Source organism: Vigna radiata, chromosome 1, assembly GCF_000741045.1.
Source record: "Vigna radiata var. radiata cultivar VC1973A chromosome 1, Vradiata_ver6, whole genome shotgun sequence".
Lineage (NCBI taxonomy): Eukaryota > Viridiplantae > Streptophyta > Magnoliopsida > Fabales > Fabaceae > Vigna > Vigna radiata.
Genome location: NC_028351.1, coordinates 21,872,841 through 21,888,821, shown reverse-complemented (window position 1 = coordinate 21,888,821; position 15,981 = coordinate 21,872,841). Strand labels below are relative to the sequence as shown.

Below are 15,981 nucleotides of genomic sequence, written 5' to 3'. Positions count from 1 at the left end.
CTTTTTTGGCTGCATCAGTTTTTTAATTACATGAAATTAGGTCTTCAAAGTTAACCAACAAAGTTTTGTCATTCAATACCCAACCAAGAGTCCACCACTCATTTGAGCATCTCTCACACCAATAAATCATATCAAATAAGTTCTAAGTGTGTTGTACCTCAGACAGTACACACATGGTCCTCTGTGAATAAAAACTTGGCTCCCTGTGGTCAACTTCGTGTCCAAAACACATAATCAGTTCGCGTAATCGTTTACCAGTGTCTTGTAAACGATTACAACAGCTTTTTTGGCTGCATCAGTTTCTCCATATGTCAAAATACACATTTCTTACCTATGTCAAAAATCATTGTTTCATTCATCATTCAAATCCATTAAANTTTGTTCATTAACAATTCAAACAAAACATCANATACCATTTACAATAAAGANATCTTAATAAAGGCANCTTCCATGTTTCTAACATTCAACAAAAAACTAACCAAATTACAAAAACTTTGTTCATGCTACATAATCTGCATATTACAATATCTAAAATAAAATTTACAAATATCAGTCATTCTTTATCCTAAGCAATCCAACATAAGGAGTCNNAAGTGNTNTACTCTTNTAACGCCTTNGCGACCCCATCCTGACATATGTCTTCGTTGGAGGAGTAATACCACCCGGGGAGAACACTCTCNGGGAGATAGACGGTTCTTCACGAGGCACACTCTGTCCACCATCCTCTGGTCGTCTTCGTCTAGCTTTCTCAAATGCCACCTCTTCCTCCAACAAAAGAACCCTCCTTTTAAGTTCTGCAACTAGACTTTGTTGCTGGTGTAGAGTTTGTGGAAACCGAGTGACGAACCGTCAGCTGCATACAAATTCCAAAAACCAAAACTTCAAAACCCTAAATAAAAAAAAAACACACAAAACCCAAACTCCAAATACCAAGCACTAAACACCACAAACCAACCAAAGATTAACGCGCTTACCCGGGTCGAAGAACTCGTCATTTCGCAACACGAACACACAAACAACCAAAAGATGCAATCACCGCAACACCAACCCTGATAACGAAGGCCAAGAGGGCAACCACAAGGACCAACAACAGTGAGATGACAAAAACGAAGACGAAAACGATTTTGGATGACCGTAAGGGAAGAGAATGAACCTGTCGGAGAAACTCAACAACTGATGAAACAGGGAAGAAAGAGAACTTTTATGTCACACAAATCTGGCCAAGGGCAAACACAGAAACAAATATTTGAAACCATTTCATATTAAATTACGTCACTTTTTTAAAATTTCTTAAAAAAAAACACCCAATGACAAGCCGACACATGGCGTTGTCAAAATAGTGTCAAATTAGGAATGTTAAAATATCATGATCCTTTTAAATTTTAGTAATTTTATATTATTAAAATGGAATGTTACAATAATAGAAAACATATGGATCAAGTTCAAAGTACAAATAAAAAATAATAACAAACTAACTAAAAATAAAATAAAAAAAAATAATAATCATATAAGAAGAAGAGAAAACGCGAAAAAAAAATATATCATCTTAGAAAACTCCTTTTAAAATTTATTTTATATAGGATGTTATAAAAAAAAATAGTTTTAGAAGATATTTTATTTGTTTTGAAAAGTTTGTTGGAATTTTTTTGTCAAAATATATTTATGAATTCTAAAAATTGTTAGAAATCTTATTTCAAATATTTTGGAAAACTTGTTTCGATATTTTTAAAAGCATATAATCCGAAAATCACTTTTACAAAATGTAAAATTGTCCTTTTAAAATTTTGGAAGAATACTTAAAGAAATTGTGGAAATGCTGGAAGTAAAAGCATAGAGTAATTGGTCTTCCATGAGTAATTTAAAAGAAATAAGTAGGGTGATAAAATGCTTTTACATCAGAAAAAGAACTACAAAGTGAAAATGCTCAAAAAACCTCATGTGTCACGACAAGTTTACAAACTACTTTTTAAATAAAAAATCTACTTTTGAAAATAAGAATTCTAAAAATACTTTTGTTTAAAAAAAATAAAAAATCGTATGCATTGAAAAAGTATTAATTTATTTACGACAATCTAATTTCAAAGGTTAACATTGATGTTAGACTTATCATAAGAATAATAATGTGGTCTGACATTTGGTTTTCACCCATCTCATAGATGATCCATAAAAACATGTCAAAGTAAACTTTTGTGTATAAAATAATTATACAAGAAAGTTTAACTCATTTTACTCAGAAATTTGAAGATTTTATTATATTTAATAACATAAACCATAACAGAAAGAAAAAAGAAAAAAGATAATTTGCATAAAATTTAGTCTCTTGATTTTCAATTATTACATATTATATATATATATATATATTATGTGCAAAAGGAATGAGTGTGACCTAAAATCCTTAGAGGATAAAAGCATATTTTGTACTATCTATTGATAGCTCATTGTTGTTCTAGAATGCTCACTAAAATAGAAAGATTTCTCTGTTACACTATCATTCTGTTATGTTGATTACGTAGTACTCAAACCAGAATTATAAGGTTTTTCTATTAGCTCCCCACAAGTTAGAGGTGCAAAAATGTTTTGTAACTGTAGCTTGGATAAGTTTAACTTGAAGGAATGTGGAGGTAAGGCTTTTGTGAAAATGTCCGCGAGCTGGTTAGCAGAAGAAATAAGGAGTAGTTTCATCAAGTCTTCTTGGGATTTCTCACGCACAATGTGACAGTTTATATCCAGATGTTTTGTTCTTTCATGGAATACAGGATTAGCAACAATGTGAAGGGCACTGCTATTGTCACAGTAAAGTAGAGAAATCTGAGAGAGGGAAATATGGAGATCTCTAAGCAAATAAATGATCCATGTAACTCGCAAGTAGCGGAAGGGATTTATATTCAGCCTCGGAGGATGATTGGGACATAGTGGTTTGTTTCTTGGTTTTCCATGAGACAAGAGAGCTTCCAATAAAAAAACAATAACATGTGATGGAACGTCTTGAATCCACACATGTGGCCAAATCAGTGTCACTAAAACCAGAAACGTAAGTAGGACAGATTCTAGGAAAGAATAAACTTGTACCCAGAAACCTTTAAGGTAACGAAGAACATGCATGACTGCAGCATGATGAGCTTTGGTGGGCTTTGACATGAATTGACTCAGTTGGGTTGTTGCAAAACCAATATCAGGGCAAGTAGTCGTCAAATAAACTAATATGGCAACAAGGCACCTATATGGCAAGGGATCATCAAGATAGCCAAAAGCATCATTGTGAAGCTTAAGAGTACTGTCCATTGGAGTGGAGGAGGGTTTACAGCCAAGCATTCTTGAATCCATAAGCAAGTCTAAGTAGTACTTGCGTTGACAAAGCGAAATCCCCTTTGAAGAGTGAGCCACTTCAATTCCTAGGAAGTACTTGAGCTTCCCTAAATCCTCAATGTGAAAATTGTTGTGAAGAATATGTTTAATGTGGTTGATTTCTTGAACAGAGTTACTAGTTAGCATAATATCATCCACATATATTATCAAGGCAGTATAATCTGAACCATGCCTTTTGGTGAAGAGACTATGGTCAACATGAGCTTATTTATAACCACATGTTAACAACAAATTAGATAACTTTTCATACCATTTCCTACTTTATTGCTTCAACCCATAGAGGGATTTGCGTAATTTACAGCTTTGACCAGAATGGTATCCTGATAATCCCGGTGGCATCATCATGTAGACATCCTCCACAAGGTCTCCATGGAGGAAAGCATTACTGACATCTAATTATTGGATGTGCCAGTGGTTGATAGAAGCTAAGGAAAGGATTATACGAACAATGGTCATTTTGATGACTAGGGAGAATGTTTTGAAATAGTCGATGCCTTCAATTTGTGAATACCCCTTTCCTACCAATCGCGCTCTGTGGCGCTCTATGCTTCCATCGGGCAACCTCTTGATTTTGTATACCCACTTGCAACGTATGGGTCAAACATAGGGAGGAGTCTCAACCACATCCCAAGTAGGGATTCAACTCGAGGGCTTTGATCTCACATTGCATGGCGTCACGTCAACATTATTGCTTCACTGCTTCGTAGAAACTGGCGGGTTCACACTCAGAAGATACGACCAGGAGAAAACGTTGATGTGAAGGGGATATATTGGTGTATGAGATAAAGCTTTGAATCAGATGTGAACATCTTGTGGATGATTATGCAGACTTAAGGGAAGGAAGCTTGTATTGATATTCAGAAAGGTATGGAGGAGGATGGGTGTCGCGTTCTGAATGGCGCGGTGGTGCACAACAATGGGGGATGGTGTGTGGTGGGTTTGAATTTCTGGTGAAATGGAATTAGGATTGGAGGTTGTGGTTTCAGGGAAAAGGGAGAAGCTTCGTTCTGGTGAAAATGAAGGCGTGTTTGGGTTGGGGCGTTGAGTTTCCGAGGGTTTTCTAGGTGGTGTGGATGGAGAATATGGGTCTGGTTCTATGGTTAAGGTATGTTGGGTTATAGGTGTAGAGAGTGAGAGAGAAGTGTGGAAAGGAAGAACTGTTTTATGGAAGACAACATTTTTAGAAATGAATATTTCTCTGGTATTAATGTCTAGAATAACATATCCTTTTGTGCCATTTTAGAAACCCAAAAAAACATCTTTTCTAGATCGAGGTTCAAATTTATGAATTTGATTGTGGAGTGGATGCATAACATAAACAACCAAAGGTTTTGATCATGGAAAAATCGGGCAAAACTTTATTTAGAAGTTCAAAAGGTGTTTTTATATGAAATCATGGGTGAGGGAACGCGGTTAATGATAAAAACAACATGTTTGATAGCATAGGACCAAAAAATTTGATGGGATTTTGGATTTAAACATGAGGGCCCTAGCAACATTGAGAATGTGTTGATGTTTGCGTTCCACTCTCCCATTTTGTTGAGGTGTGTAAGCACAACTAGTTTGAAGTATAATTCCTTTAGAATTGAAAAGGTCTTTTAGAAAAAATTTTGGTCCATTATCGGATCGGATACATTTAATTGTGGTTTCAAATTGATTTTCAACCAAGTTAATAAAAATTTGTATATGCATTCTCACTTCACTTTTTGATTTTAAAAGAACAACCTATGTGTATCTACCAAAATATCAAGTATAGTAGTGAGAAAATATTTGTGCCCATGAGTTGATGTTTTGGAAAAGGGGCCTCAAATATCCATATGAATCAATTTAAAAATTTTAGAACCTCTACTAGAGCTAGGAGAATAAGGCATTTTCTTTTGTATAGCTAAATGACAAACGTCACAAATTTCATGAGAATCCTTTGAAATAAAAGGAAATTATTGATTCAAGACATTAAAGACGACTACTAGATAGATGTCCTAATCTAAAATGCCAAAGGTTGGAGTTATTGATGGTGGTGGTAGTATTATTGGTAGTATTATTGGTAGATGATGAAATCCTGTGAATGGTAGGTGCGAGCAGAGCAAGAACAAGGGGTTAGAGTTTGGTAGTTGTCCAGCTCTTCCTAGAGTGATTTCAGATGGGTGTAGAAGTCGGTGACGGAGAGCACACCTTGTTTAAGAGAATAGATTTCTTCCTGTAACTCAGCGACACGAAGCAAATCTCCTTGAGAAAAATGCTCGCGAAGGTCAGTCCAGACATTAGTAGCTCGCTAAAAAAACACAACACTTTGAGCGATTGAAGGAGAAAGGGAATTGAGAATCCATGACATTAATAGGGTGTTACATCTTTCCCAAGAGGGGTATAAGGGATCGGTGGTTGCTGGGATGGGGATCTTGCCATTGAGAAAACTCATCTTGTTTTTAGATATGAGGGTCATTCGAAAGGAACGAGACCATGACTAGAAGTTGTTGGCTAAAAGAGGTAGGGAAACCACAACAGATAACGAGCTCTCACTTGGGTGTATGTAGAAGAGGCAGGAAGGATTTTGGTTGGGATCAACAAAGAGAGGAGGAGGTAGAATATTGTCGTCCTCATTTCCAGAGGAACCCGAATCGGTCATGAAAGAGGTAAGTTAGAAAAAGCTTGAACCTTTAGAGGCTCTTGATACCATGACAGAAACCATAACAGAAAAAAGAAGAAATATAATTTACATAAAATTTAGTTTCTTGATTCTCAATTATTACATCATATATATATATATATATATATATATATATATATATATATATATATATTATGTGCAAAAGGAATGGTGTGATCTAAAACCCTTCGAGGATAAAAGCATATTCTCTACTATCTATTCAGAGCTCATTGTTTTAAAATACCCACTAAAACAGAAAAAATTCCTTTGGTACCATTCTGTTATAGTATTTAGATAAGTTTGTATCATGCAAGAAAACTAATTTTAGAAATGAATTGTTCGTGGATTTAGAATTTAGAATTTAAGATTTAGCTTTAATATATTTGTTATATTATTTGATTCGGTGCTTTTAAGATTATTTGTATCGTATTTAGTAACTAAAAAGCTAATAAAATACTCACGACACGTGCCTGAGGAATAGTTTATCTTAATGTAATATTTGTAAAGTTAGAAATTATTTTAAAATGGATAAAATTAATATCTTTACCAACAAATCTAAAATATCTAAAATACTACTTTAAATATCTGACGGTTAAAGTTTCCTCTTATTTAACTGCTTCGCCGGATAAATTCACTTGTTCTTTTAGTAATTTTTTTGTTATCTTGTTCAATATTAATTAATATTTGTTCTTTAATCTTAGCTTCACTTTTTTTCTCAATACATAAAGTTTTTTTCGAAAGATAATACTTTTAACTGTACTGTCAAAACAGATTATACATTTCAATTCCGTCCGGTTCATTACATATAGGTTACTTAGTGGGTCAATCTAGCTCGATTCATTTATTAACGAATAAAAGAAATTTGAATCCAGTATGACTACGGCCCACCACGACTTGTGGATTAAACAGACTATTTAATTACAATGTTTTTAAAATAAAAGAAGTTACATTTTTTTTTATAATTCAAATTTATATAATTTCACAAATGTTGTTAAATTCCAAAGACAATTCAAAATAAAAAAATTAACATACATTTCAAATGTAATCCAAAAGCAATTTATAATAATATTTTGCTCTCAAGAAATATTTTTTTCTTTATTCTCATTTATAATACAATAAAAAAATATTAACTAATAATATTGAAATATAAAATAAAAAATAATTAAATTAAATTAGATAGATTAGTTAACCAATTCAACTCCGTACAAGTTCAATCCGATAAACTAGATTCTAGGTGAACCGAGTTGAAAATTAATCCTATTAAAAAAATTTATTTTTTTCATCGAAAGTGGGTCACTTTTAAGCTATTAATCTATAATTTGAAAAAACAAAAGTCTGTAATAATTATTATTTGTTTCGAACCTTACAACATAAAATAAAATCATAATAAATATTAGGAATATATAAAAATATTATTAGTCAATAATTATTATTTATAGATGGGGAATTTTCGTTAACCCTTCTTTCCTCAAATTGGGTCCCTGCATTTTACAGCACTCTAGGGAAAAAAGTTTACTTCGTTTGTAGATTATACTAAAAAAGTTTATATATTTGTGAAATTTCATTTGATATACCCATTTAAAATCAGTTTAACATCATTTTTTCTTCCATTAAAATCAACTTGTACATAAGTACTCATAATTGCTGTTACAACCTTCTAGATAACAGATTGGTTTTTTTTTAAGCTACCCATTGCTTTCTACCAAGCTGAACAAAATCTGATTGATTGGTCATGTTTCTTAGAAGAAGAAAAAAGAATTCAATATCTGTTCAGCAGGATCAACTGAACTGTTTTTGTCAGTGGCTCACAGCCCATACTTGGAATTGTGAAGCAGAATGAGCTTTAAACCGCTTGCAGTTGTTGTCTTTGATGACTTGCACAAAGGAGCACGATAATATCTCTCTCTTAAGACCACGTCGTCCTTGCAAGACCAGGTCTGTCCTCGAGGAGAGCTATTGGTCCACAAGAACCTCTCAGAGAATGGATTCACTAGACTCTCACGAAACTCCTGCACTGGCTCACAAAGCAAACCCTGAAACAGTCACAGAAAGAGTGGTGATAAAAGTTTTGAAATACCAGAGAATGGAATAAAATGGGGATAATATCTTCTGATACCTCTGCCATGCATTTGATTTTCAAAGGGATATCCTCACTGAGTAGGACAAGTTGTCCATTTTGGTTTCTTCTATACAGAAGAGCAAAGTCAAGGATGTGATCTTCTAAGGTTGGTGAAGCAATTTCCATGCATTTCTGGTATGAAAGAGAAGTTACACTGTCTTCACTAAACTGAGACTGGGGAGAAGCAGGTGGGGTTGGAGCAATTAACCTTCCTTCATCTGCTGAGCTCTGGATTTTAATCCACCAGTTTGTCTTCACCACACATTCTTCAATCCATTCCAATGCCAAGGAAGCCTCTGAAGTTCTTCTGAAGATTTTGAACTGTCGCATCATACGGTCCAGTTCCCTTATGACTGACATTGCAGAGCGATAGTTAGGTTCATGAGAACAGAACTACTTCATTTATTTTAAACAGTAAAAGTAAGAAAAATTATAGTTTAAGACACATTACCTAATCTTGGAATGATTAACCGAGTCCCCTTGAGGCCTTGTAGAAGCTGCAGAGCTTTCCTTGATTCCTTGTTCACAAGAGAAGTAGTATCCACAATCATGTCCCAGCTACTCTTCTTTGGCACCCCACTAATATCCTGCAAATTAAAACAGATATAAACATATGAATCATTCAAAGCAAACATGAACGCATGATATTTCCTGTGGAAACTTACTAAAATTTGTCCACAATTACTGAAAAGAAAGCTTTTGGCTGAAGAAACAGGGGAAAAAGTGTTTGATTTTCCCTTGTCTGAGGAGCTATTTAGTGATTGGAAAGGTACCCTTTGCACTCTGTCCTCTGATGACACAAGATGTTGCTCCTGTGCCAAGTTGATTTGGCTACAAAAAGGCTTTCTTTGCAACTTTTGATTTTCTTTCCACGGAGACTTGGAATGTTTAATTTCTGCCACCTTATCCTTCTTTTTCAGAAGCCGCAATTTAAGGGCATTTGGACTGAAGTTTTCCTTATCTGGAGTGAAGACTTCTTCGTCCTCTTCTTCCCAAGCCAAATCAGAGAAATGACCTTTTGAGATTGAGCTATTTATCGTATCATTCTGGTTCAGTATGCTTTCATTTTGATACATGTCAGGATTACACGTACCCTTTGAAAGGGGTGACTTTTGACACTTGAAACATTTAACTTCTTCTACCTTACCCTTATTTTTCAGGAGATGCAATTGAAGGGTATTTGGACTGAAGTTTTCCTTATTAGGGGTGACGATTTCTTCTTCCTCTTCTTCCCCGTTCAAATCAGAGATGAAATCGTCTGAGATTGTAGTATTTTTTCCCGTTCTTTCATTTGGATATAGATTAAATATACCCCCCTTTGAAAGAGGTGACCTTTTTGACTTAGAACGTTTAATTTCTTCTACCTTACCCTTCTTTTTCAGAAGCCTCACTTGAAGGGTATTTGGACTAATGTTTTCCTTATCCGGGGCGAAGAATTCTTCCTCTTTCTCCCCATCCGAAACAGAGAAAAGATCCTTTGAAATTGTTTTGTTTATGATATCCTTCTGGTTCATTTTCCTTAAAACGGTGCTTTCACTTTGATGCTTTGAAAGTGATCGTGAGCTTTGTGACCTGGAATGTTTAATTTCTTCTACTTTATCCTTCTTCAATAATCGCTTCTGGAGGGTATTTGGACTGAAATTTTCTTTATCTGGGGTGAAGATTTCTTCTTCCTCTACCTCCCCATCCTGTACAGAGAAAAGGTTCTTTGCGACTGTTCTATTTCTGATATCCTTCTCCTTGCTCATTGCAACTTCAGCGTCAACTTTGGCTGCATTCTTAACAGTGCTCTTTCTAGTTCGAACCTGAGGAGCTCTATTAGCTTTACCTCTTCTTGACCAAATATTATGATTTGTTGAAGTTTTCTCCAATGCTTTTACACAGCTTTCAAGGATTTCCATATCAGACTGCAGGGTCTGGTCCTTATTCATAATATTGAAAACTAATTCTTGTGTCATTGATAAATTGACTGACTCTATCTGACGTGATGTGGGGGAGGAAATGATACCTGTGCACTTGTTTCTAACATCTTGAGTTATTTCATTGAGTGAGTGCCTACGGTCATGACAAATTTTATCCTTCCCCAGCTGTGACTGTGATCCATACATGTCTTGCTTGTCTATGTCAGATGAAGAATCAATAGCATCTATGTCAACAATTTTAATCTGCTCAACGAGTGTTCCTAGCACAGCTTCCTTGACAGGTGGCAACATATCCACATAATCCATATTTCCACCTCCAGCAGTAAAATCATCTGACCTGCTTCTATAATCTCTGAGGGCACATTGGGATTCGGATTCTTTAGGCAGTATTACATCTTCGGCTAAACTTTTCTCATCAAGAGGTGCAGGAACTGGAAAGGCATCTACAACACCTTCATCATCTCTTTCTGTGCATTCATATTCACATTCAGTTTCTTTAGACAAGTTGAAATTAAGCTTTTCAAACAAATTTTCATGACCAGGTCGTAATGGGAAAGAAAGTGTATCATGTGGAGTATGGTAATGCAGCATTTTGGTCTCCAAAACAGCTTCCACAGCTGGCAAACATAAAGTCTCAGACAAATTTTCTGTCAGTATGCCATGACCTTGGACAAGTGATTCCACATAAGGTGGTGATAGAACCTGACTTACAGAGTCACCCAAATTTTTTTCACCATCAGATATTTGGGTTCCAATTGCTTCCTCTTGTGATGGACTCTTCTTTTCTTCCAGCATCCAAGGTGCCAAGTGAATCCCCTCTTCCACAGTTAATTTTACATTCTCATCAAGGAATAAAGAACTTATATCCTCGAAAATCGAATCCACTTCCACAGTTAGTTTTACATTCTCATCCGGGAATAAAGAACTTATATCCTCAACAACAGAATCCACTTCCATTTCAGCAGGACAGTCATTAAACTTCTGCAGTTTCCAAAAGCAGAAACGTAAAGATCATGTTATAATTCTTAAACAAAACAGCAAAGAAAGCCTGGTACATAGTTCACTATCAGTACCCAGTTCAGACATAACTTACAAAAAACACTTGAACACAATACAACACAGACTACGGGACACGAAAATTTTAAAAATTGAAACACATGACTCGACTAATATAAAAACATACAAAAATGTCATAAATAAAAGCACAAGACTTTGAATCGAAACATAATAATATTGTAATATTATTATGTTTTTGGATCTTACTGCAATGTTATCATTTTCTCTTATATAAAAGTGAATACAATTTTTAAGAAAACAAATGTTCAAAATAAAACAAAATCCAGCTAGACATCTGTTGGTTCAAACAAGCATAAACAAGATGCACAAAGCAGAGAGAATAAAAGGAAAGCAGAATACTGTATATTATTCTGATCACCACAACAACACAATGCTTCCTCCACATTATAATAAACATAACAAAAGAAAATAATCCACCATAACTGTTGAACAGTTATGTTATGCACAGTTATACACAAAAGAAAAATAAACTGAAATGAAGAGTCAACTACAACATATCAATGCATGGTAACCTAAGGTGTGGTATTTTTTTGTGTGTACTAAAAGTATTCCTTAGAAAACAGGGGGAGCCTAATGTCTAATCTCTTCCAGATGTAGAGATGAATAAAGTGAGTTTTACCTTTTGTAACAATTTATTGGTATTACTGATTTACATAATCAAGGTGATAGTCTCATTTATTTATAAAATAAAATGCAGCTACGCAAAACATGCTTACACATTGTGATATTTCTACAGCTTAACCGATAGCTAAATCCGAAACGTAAAGATCATGTTATTACCTCTTCAACACATAACGATCAACAAAAAGTGATTTACCTTTCATAACAACAACAAAGACTTCGATCACTTAATATCTCTTCAAGACATAAACACGAACAAAATGAAATTTATCTTATCATAACAAAGTCTTTTTCATGCACATAACCACTGGCAAAGTTCCATTGGTATCTCTTCAACACATAAAGATCAACCAAGTAGAAGTTACATATCATAAAAAAAAAAAAAAAAATTTTCATTCAAATGACCTGGTAATGAATTATCTACCAATTATGTCAAGCTTCTTGATATATTGAACACTATTCAACTTGACGCTTATAACCTCAAGCTTTTCTTATGCAGCTCACCGAAACACCCAAACAAAACCAAATAATTCATCAGAAAATAGTTATACTGCCATTTAATCATCACAATCACAGCGTACAGAGTAAGTTTGTTATTTTTTTACAATCAACAGCTTAAAAGTCAGATCAAACCCAATGTTTGATTCGTTTAAAGGACACAGCGCAGAAGTTATTAAGCATACCATACTGTTCAAAAGAAATGAAAAGAAAGCAAAAGAAGATATCCCAAACACCTCCTGTGAAGCAGCTTCTTCTTCTTCTTTTTCTTCTTCTTCTTCTTCTTCTTCTTCTTCTTCTTCTTCTTCGGCAACCACATCCAATTGAGCAACGAACGGATTTTCCAACTCATAGGCGCGACTAATCGGAATCCAATGTAGACGGTAAACCCTACTGGAAACCCCGATCCTGAGCGCGTCCCCCTCCCTCATCTCCACACTCACCATCGGCTCGATCCTCTTTCCCGACACCCACGTCCCATGCACTGCAACGTCATCACCGACCATAGTTCGTTTTGTTCATTCATTGGACATCGAACCAATCAATGAAAACAAGAAAAAGAAAGCAAAAAAGAAAGAGTTAGGTTACCGGAAGACAAATCGACAACGGAGAAGGTGCGTGAGGATGGTTTGGAGCCGATCTGGAGGTGGAAACGGCTGATGCTGGGGTGCGTGAGCATGAGGTCGCAGTCAGGGTGGCGCCCCACGAGGAGAACATCCACGTGCTCGCCACGTGACGCCTTTGCTGGCTCCTCCGGCGGCTTGTTGACGATGAAGATGTTCTTGAGGATTGTGTTGTTCTTGAGCACCGTCAGCACAGGGATTTCACCTTCATCTTCCTCGCCTTTGGCTCGCTTTTCAGAATCCATCCTCTGTGTGTTTCTTTCTCTGGTTTTCGATGACTGTTGCAGAATTTGGGTTTGAAGGAGTGAGCAAGTAAGTGACTGTTTAGCAAATGAAACCTTTTGAATTGAATTATTAGAGAATGCGGACCGTTTATTTGACGAGGTGCAACGGCTATTTCTACCTTGGTTGTAATGTTCTTAAAATTTGATATTTAAATTTATATGATTTTCTTCCATGGGAGTCTTGAATGTCTGTAATTTTTAGGCTTAATCTTTAATTTGTTAATTTGATTTATTTTAGAATTTTTATTATTTTTAGTTTAATTTAGTTTTTCAATTTTTAAAAAAGTTTAATTTAATTGTTTCTATTAAATTTAACATGGTGACCATATATCAATTTGTGAAATTTTTAATTTTAATTTTTTTCAATTTAAAGAAACATAATTTGTCACGTATAAAATCCTAATTATACCGTAAAAAGATTAGAAAACTAAATTGAATTAAAAGATAATAAAAGAATCAAAACTAATAAGATAAAGTAATAAATCACTAAGCCTAATGTTCATTTTTGTACTAATTTGTTTTAATAATAATAGTTATACAAGTTTATACAAGTTATATATATTTTGAGAAATTTATCTTCTCATTTCTTTTTCATTATTTTTAGTTTAATTTAATTTTTCAATTTTTAAAAAAGTTTAATTTAATTGTTTCTATTAAATTTAACATGGTGACCATATATCAATTTGTGAAATTTTTAATTTTATTTTATTTTTTTTAATTTAAAAAAACATAATTTGTCACGTATGAAATCATAATTATCACGTAAAAAGATTGGAAAACTAAATTGAATTAAAAGATAATAAAAGAATCAAAACTAATAAGATAAAGTAATAAATCACTAAGCCTCTTTGTACTAATTTGTTTTAATAATAATAGTTATACAAGTTTATACGTTATATATATTTTGAGAAATTTATCTTCTCATTTTTTTTAGATGATATCTTTTTAGTAATTGAATATTATTAAGATGAGATGTTATACGATAAAGAAATGGTTAAAAAAAATGGGATAATCACATGAAAATGTTTAATGTTTATTTAATATATAATGAAACTAGTATGTGACCCGTGCATAGGCATGGACTATTTTTCACCCAACATTAATAAAAATGTATTATTGTTGAGTAGGATAGTAGGTATTATTGTTGTAAATGAATACAATTTTATATTTCACCTTGTGAATGAGTTTGACTGTTATATTTTAATGATAGTTTTAATATTAATAATAATAATTTTAAAGATAATTTATAATGCAGGTAAAAGAAGCACAGTCCAAATACTTCTGCACATATAATGTAGACCTCCTTCATTTGTGATAAAGAAGAAAATGTAAAATAGCAGAAAAGTCATTGGTATTGAGAACTTGAAAAACCGGTTAATATTGAATTTCACATAATATGTACTGAGAGAAGTCTGAAGCACATAATTATTTGTGTTAATGAAGTTTTAGGTTAAATAATTTTTTGTTACATACAAAATTAGTCCATAAAAAGTTTCAGCATTTTTATACCTAACATTTAATCCAAAGAGTCACAGCAATAACTTTATTGGTCTTGAAATGTTTATAAGTAATCACTCTAAAGATATTTTACAATTATACTAATACAAACTCACATTTATTAAATAATGAGAATAAAAATAATGAAGCATTCTTCCTGAAAAATAAAAAGAAAAATGCTAAAACACCTAAAAAAACGAACTACATTGTTATCTCCAAATAACACTATGAACTAAATATTGAAAAATAAAATCTGTAAAGCATATCTTTTAACAATTTCAGTGTTGTACCATACAAAACATTAATGTAAAGTTCTCCAGCAAACACAGATTACAAAAACAACTGATTAACGTAAAGAAAATCAAAATGGCAGGTGTTTCAAACAACAAAACGTGCTAACACTATTTGAAGAAGAGGAAACCAAAAAAAAATAAATCCAAAGTTATTACCTTTTCTTCAACCCAGATGAATAAGTTTATGAAACAACTGAAAAAAAAAAACTTATGAAAATAAAACCAAAATGGAAAAACAATACCTTCAAATATCAACATGGTGATGACAATATGTGGAGAAGAAGTAGATATAATCGATAGATGTATAGTAGATATATTAGAAGTACACATTCTATTTCTATTTACAGTAACACTGTGACTTAAAATCTCTAATCTAATAAATCATGAAAAGAAGGGAATGATTTTCATATATATTTGGACAATGATGTTAAAGATGATAATCTTACATAGTTCTTTGACTCCCATAATAATAGAAGTTTTGTTTTGTGTCCAAAAATTGACATCAATGTGTTAAAAATTTACCATCTAAATTACATGAATAAACCTTAATATTTTTTTTAAATGTTAATATTGTCATAGTTGTATGGTTTGACAATAAATACTTTTGGATATATTCTTTTATGGAGACTGAAAACATTAAAATTTAGGACTACTCCTTCTACTAGTACACTTTATTTTATTTTTAAATTTTACACATTTCATTCTTAAACTTCATCTTACTAATAATTGACTATATTTTTGCGTTTGTTTTATAGTGTTTGACATTTTAGGAAGACTTCATGTATCCAAATATTGTGTATTTTTCAAACTTTAAATTATATTTACTTTATGTTCATGTTCACTTTATAATTATAACTTGTTAGTTTGGACAATTTGTAATATAGACAAATTGTGTTATATATTTTTCTGTTTTGAATTATTTTAGACAAACTAATAATATTTTGACTTTTGATTTACTTCAATGTTTGAATTAATTTTTGTAAATATAATGCTATTTTTTTAATTAGATTGACATTTTAAAATGCAATTTGAACTAA

General features: G+C 33.1%; 1 protein-coding gene across 2 annotated transcripts; it reads right to left on the bottom strand.

The window, feature by feature from the left end:
- Window positions 1-7,594: 7,594 nt before the first annotated feature.
- Window positions 7,595-13,339, bottom strand: LOC106759149 (FHA domain-containing protein PS1). Of its 2 annotated transcripts, none has more exons than XM_014642198.2 (6): window positions 12,836-13,339; window positions 12,484-12,731; window positions 8,795-11,032; window positions 8,581-8,716; window positions 8,127-8,482; window positions 7,595-8,043 (listed from the first exon to the last, which is right to left on the bottom strand). In XM_014642198.2, exons 1-6 carry the CDS (start codon window positions 13,113-13,115, stop codon window positions 7,816-7,818), a joined length of 3,486 nt encoding a protein of 1,161 aa, XP_014497684.1. In that variant the 5' UTR covers window positions 13,116-13,339; the 3' UTR covers window positions 7,595-7,815. The 2 variants fall into 2 exon arrangements, with proteins under 2 accessions (XP_014497684.1, XP_014497769.1); XM_014642283.2 differs by having other exon boundaries at window positions 8,903-11,032.
- Window positions 13,340-15,981: the final 2,642 nt, after the last annotated feature.

What these genes read in the sequence shown, in the direction of transcription:
- LOC106759149 (XM_014642198.2), bottom strand. Translation starts at nt 13,115, where the DNA reads ATGGATTCTGAAAAGCGAGCCAAAGGCGAGGAAGATGAAGGTGAAATC. An exon ending in AAGAAGCTGCTTCACAGGAG is followed by an intron (nt 11,033 to 12,483) that starts GTGTTTGGGATA and finishes TGGAAACTGCAG; the next exon opens with AAGTTTAATGACTGTCCTGC. An exon ending in GTAATTGTGGACAAATTTTA is followed by an intron (nt 8,717 to 8,794) that starts GTAAGTTTCCAC and finishes TTTAATTTGCAG; the next exon opens with GATATTAGTGGGGTGCCAAA.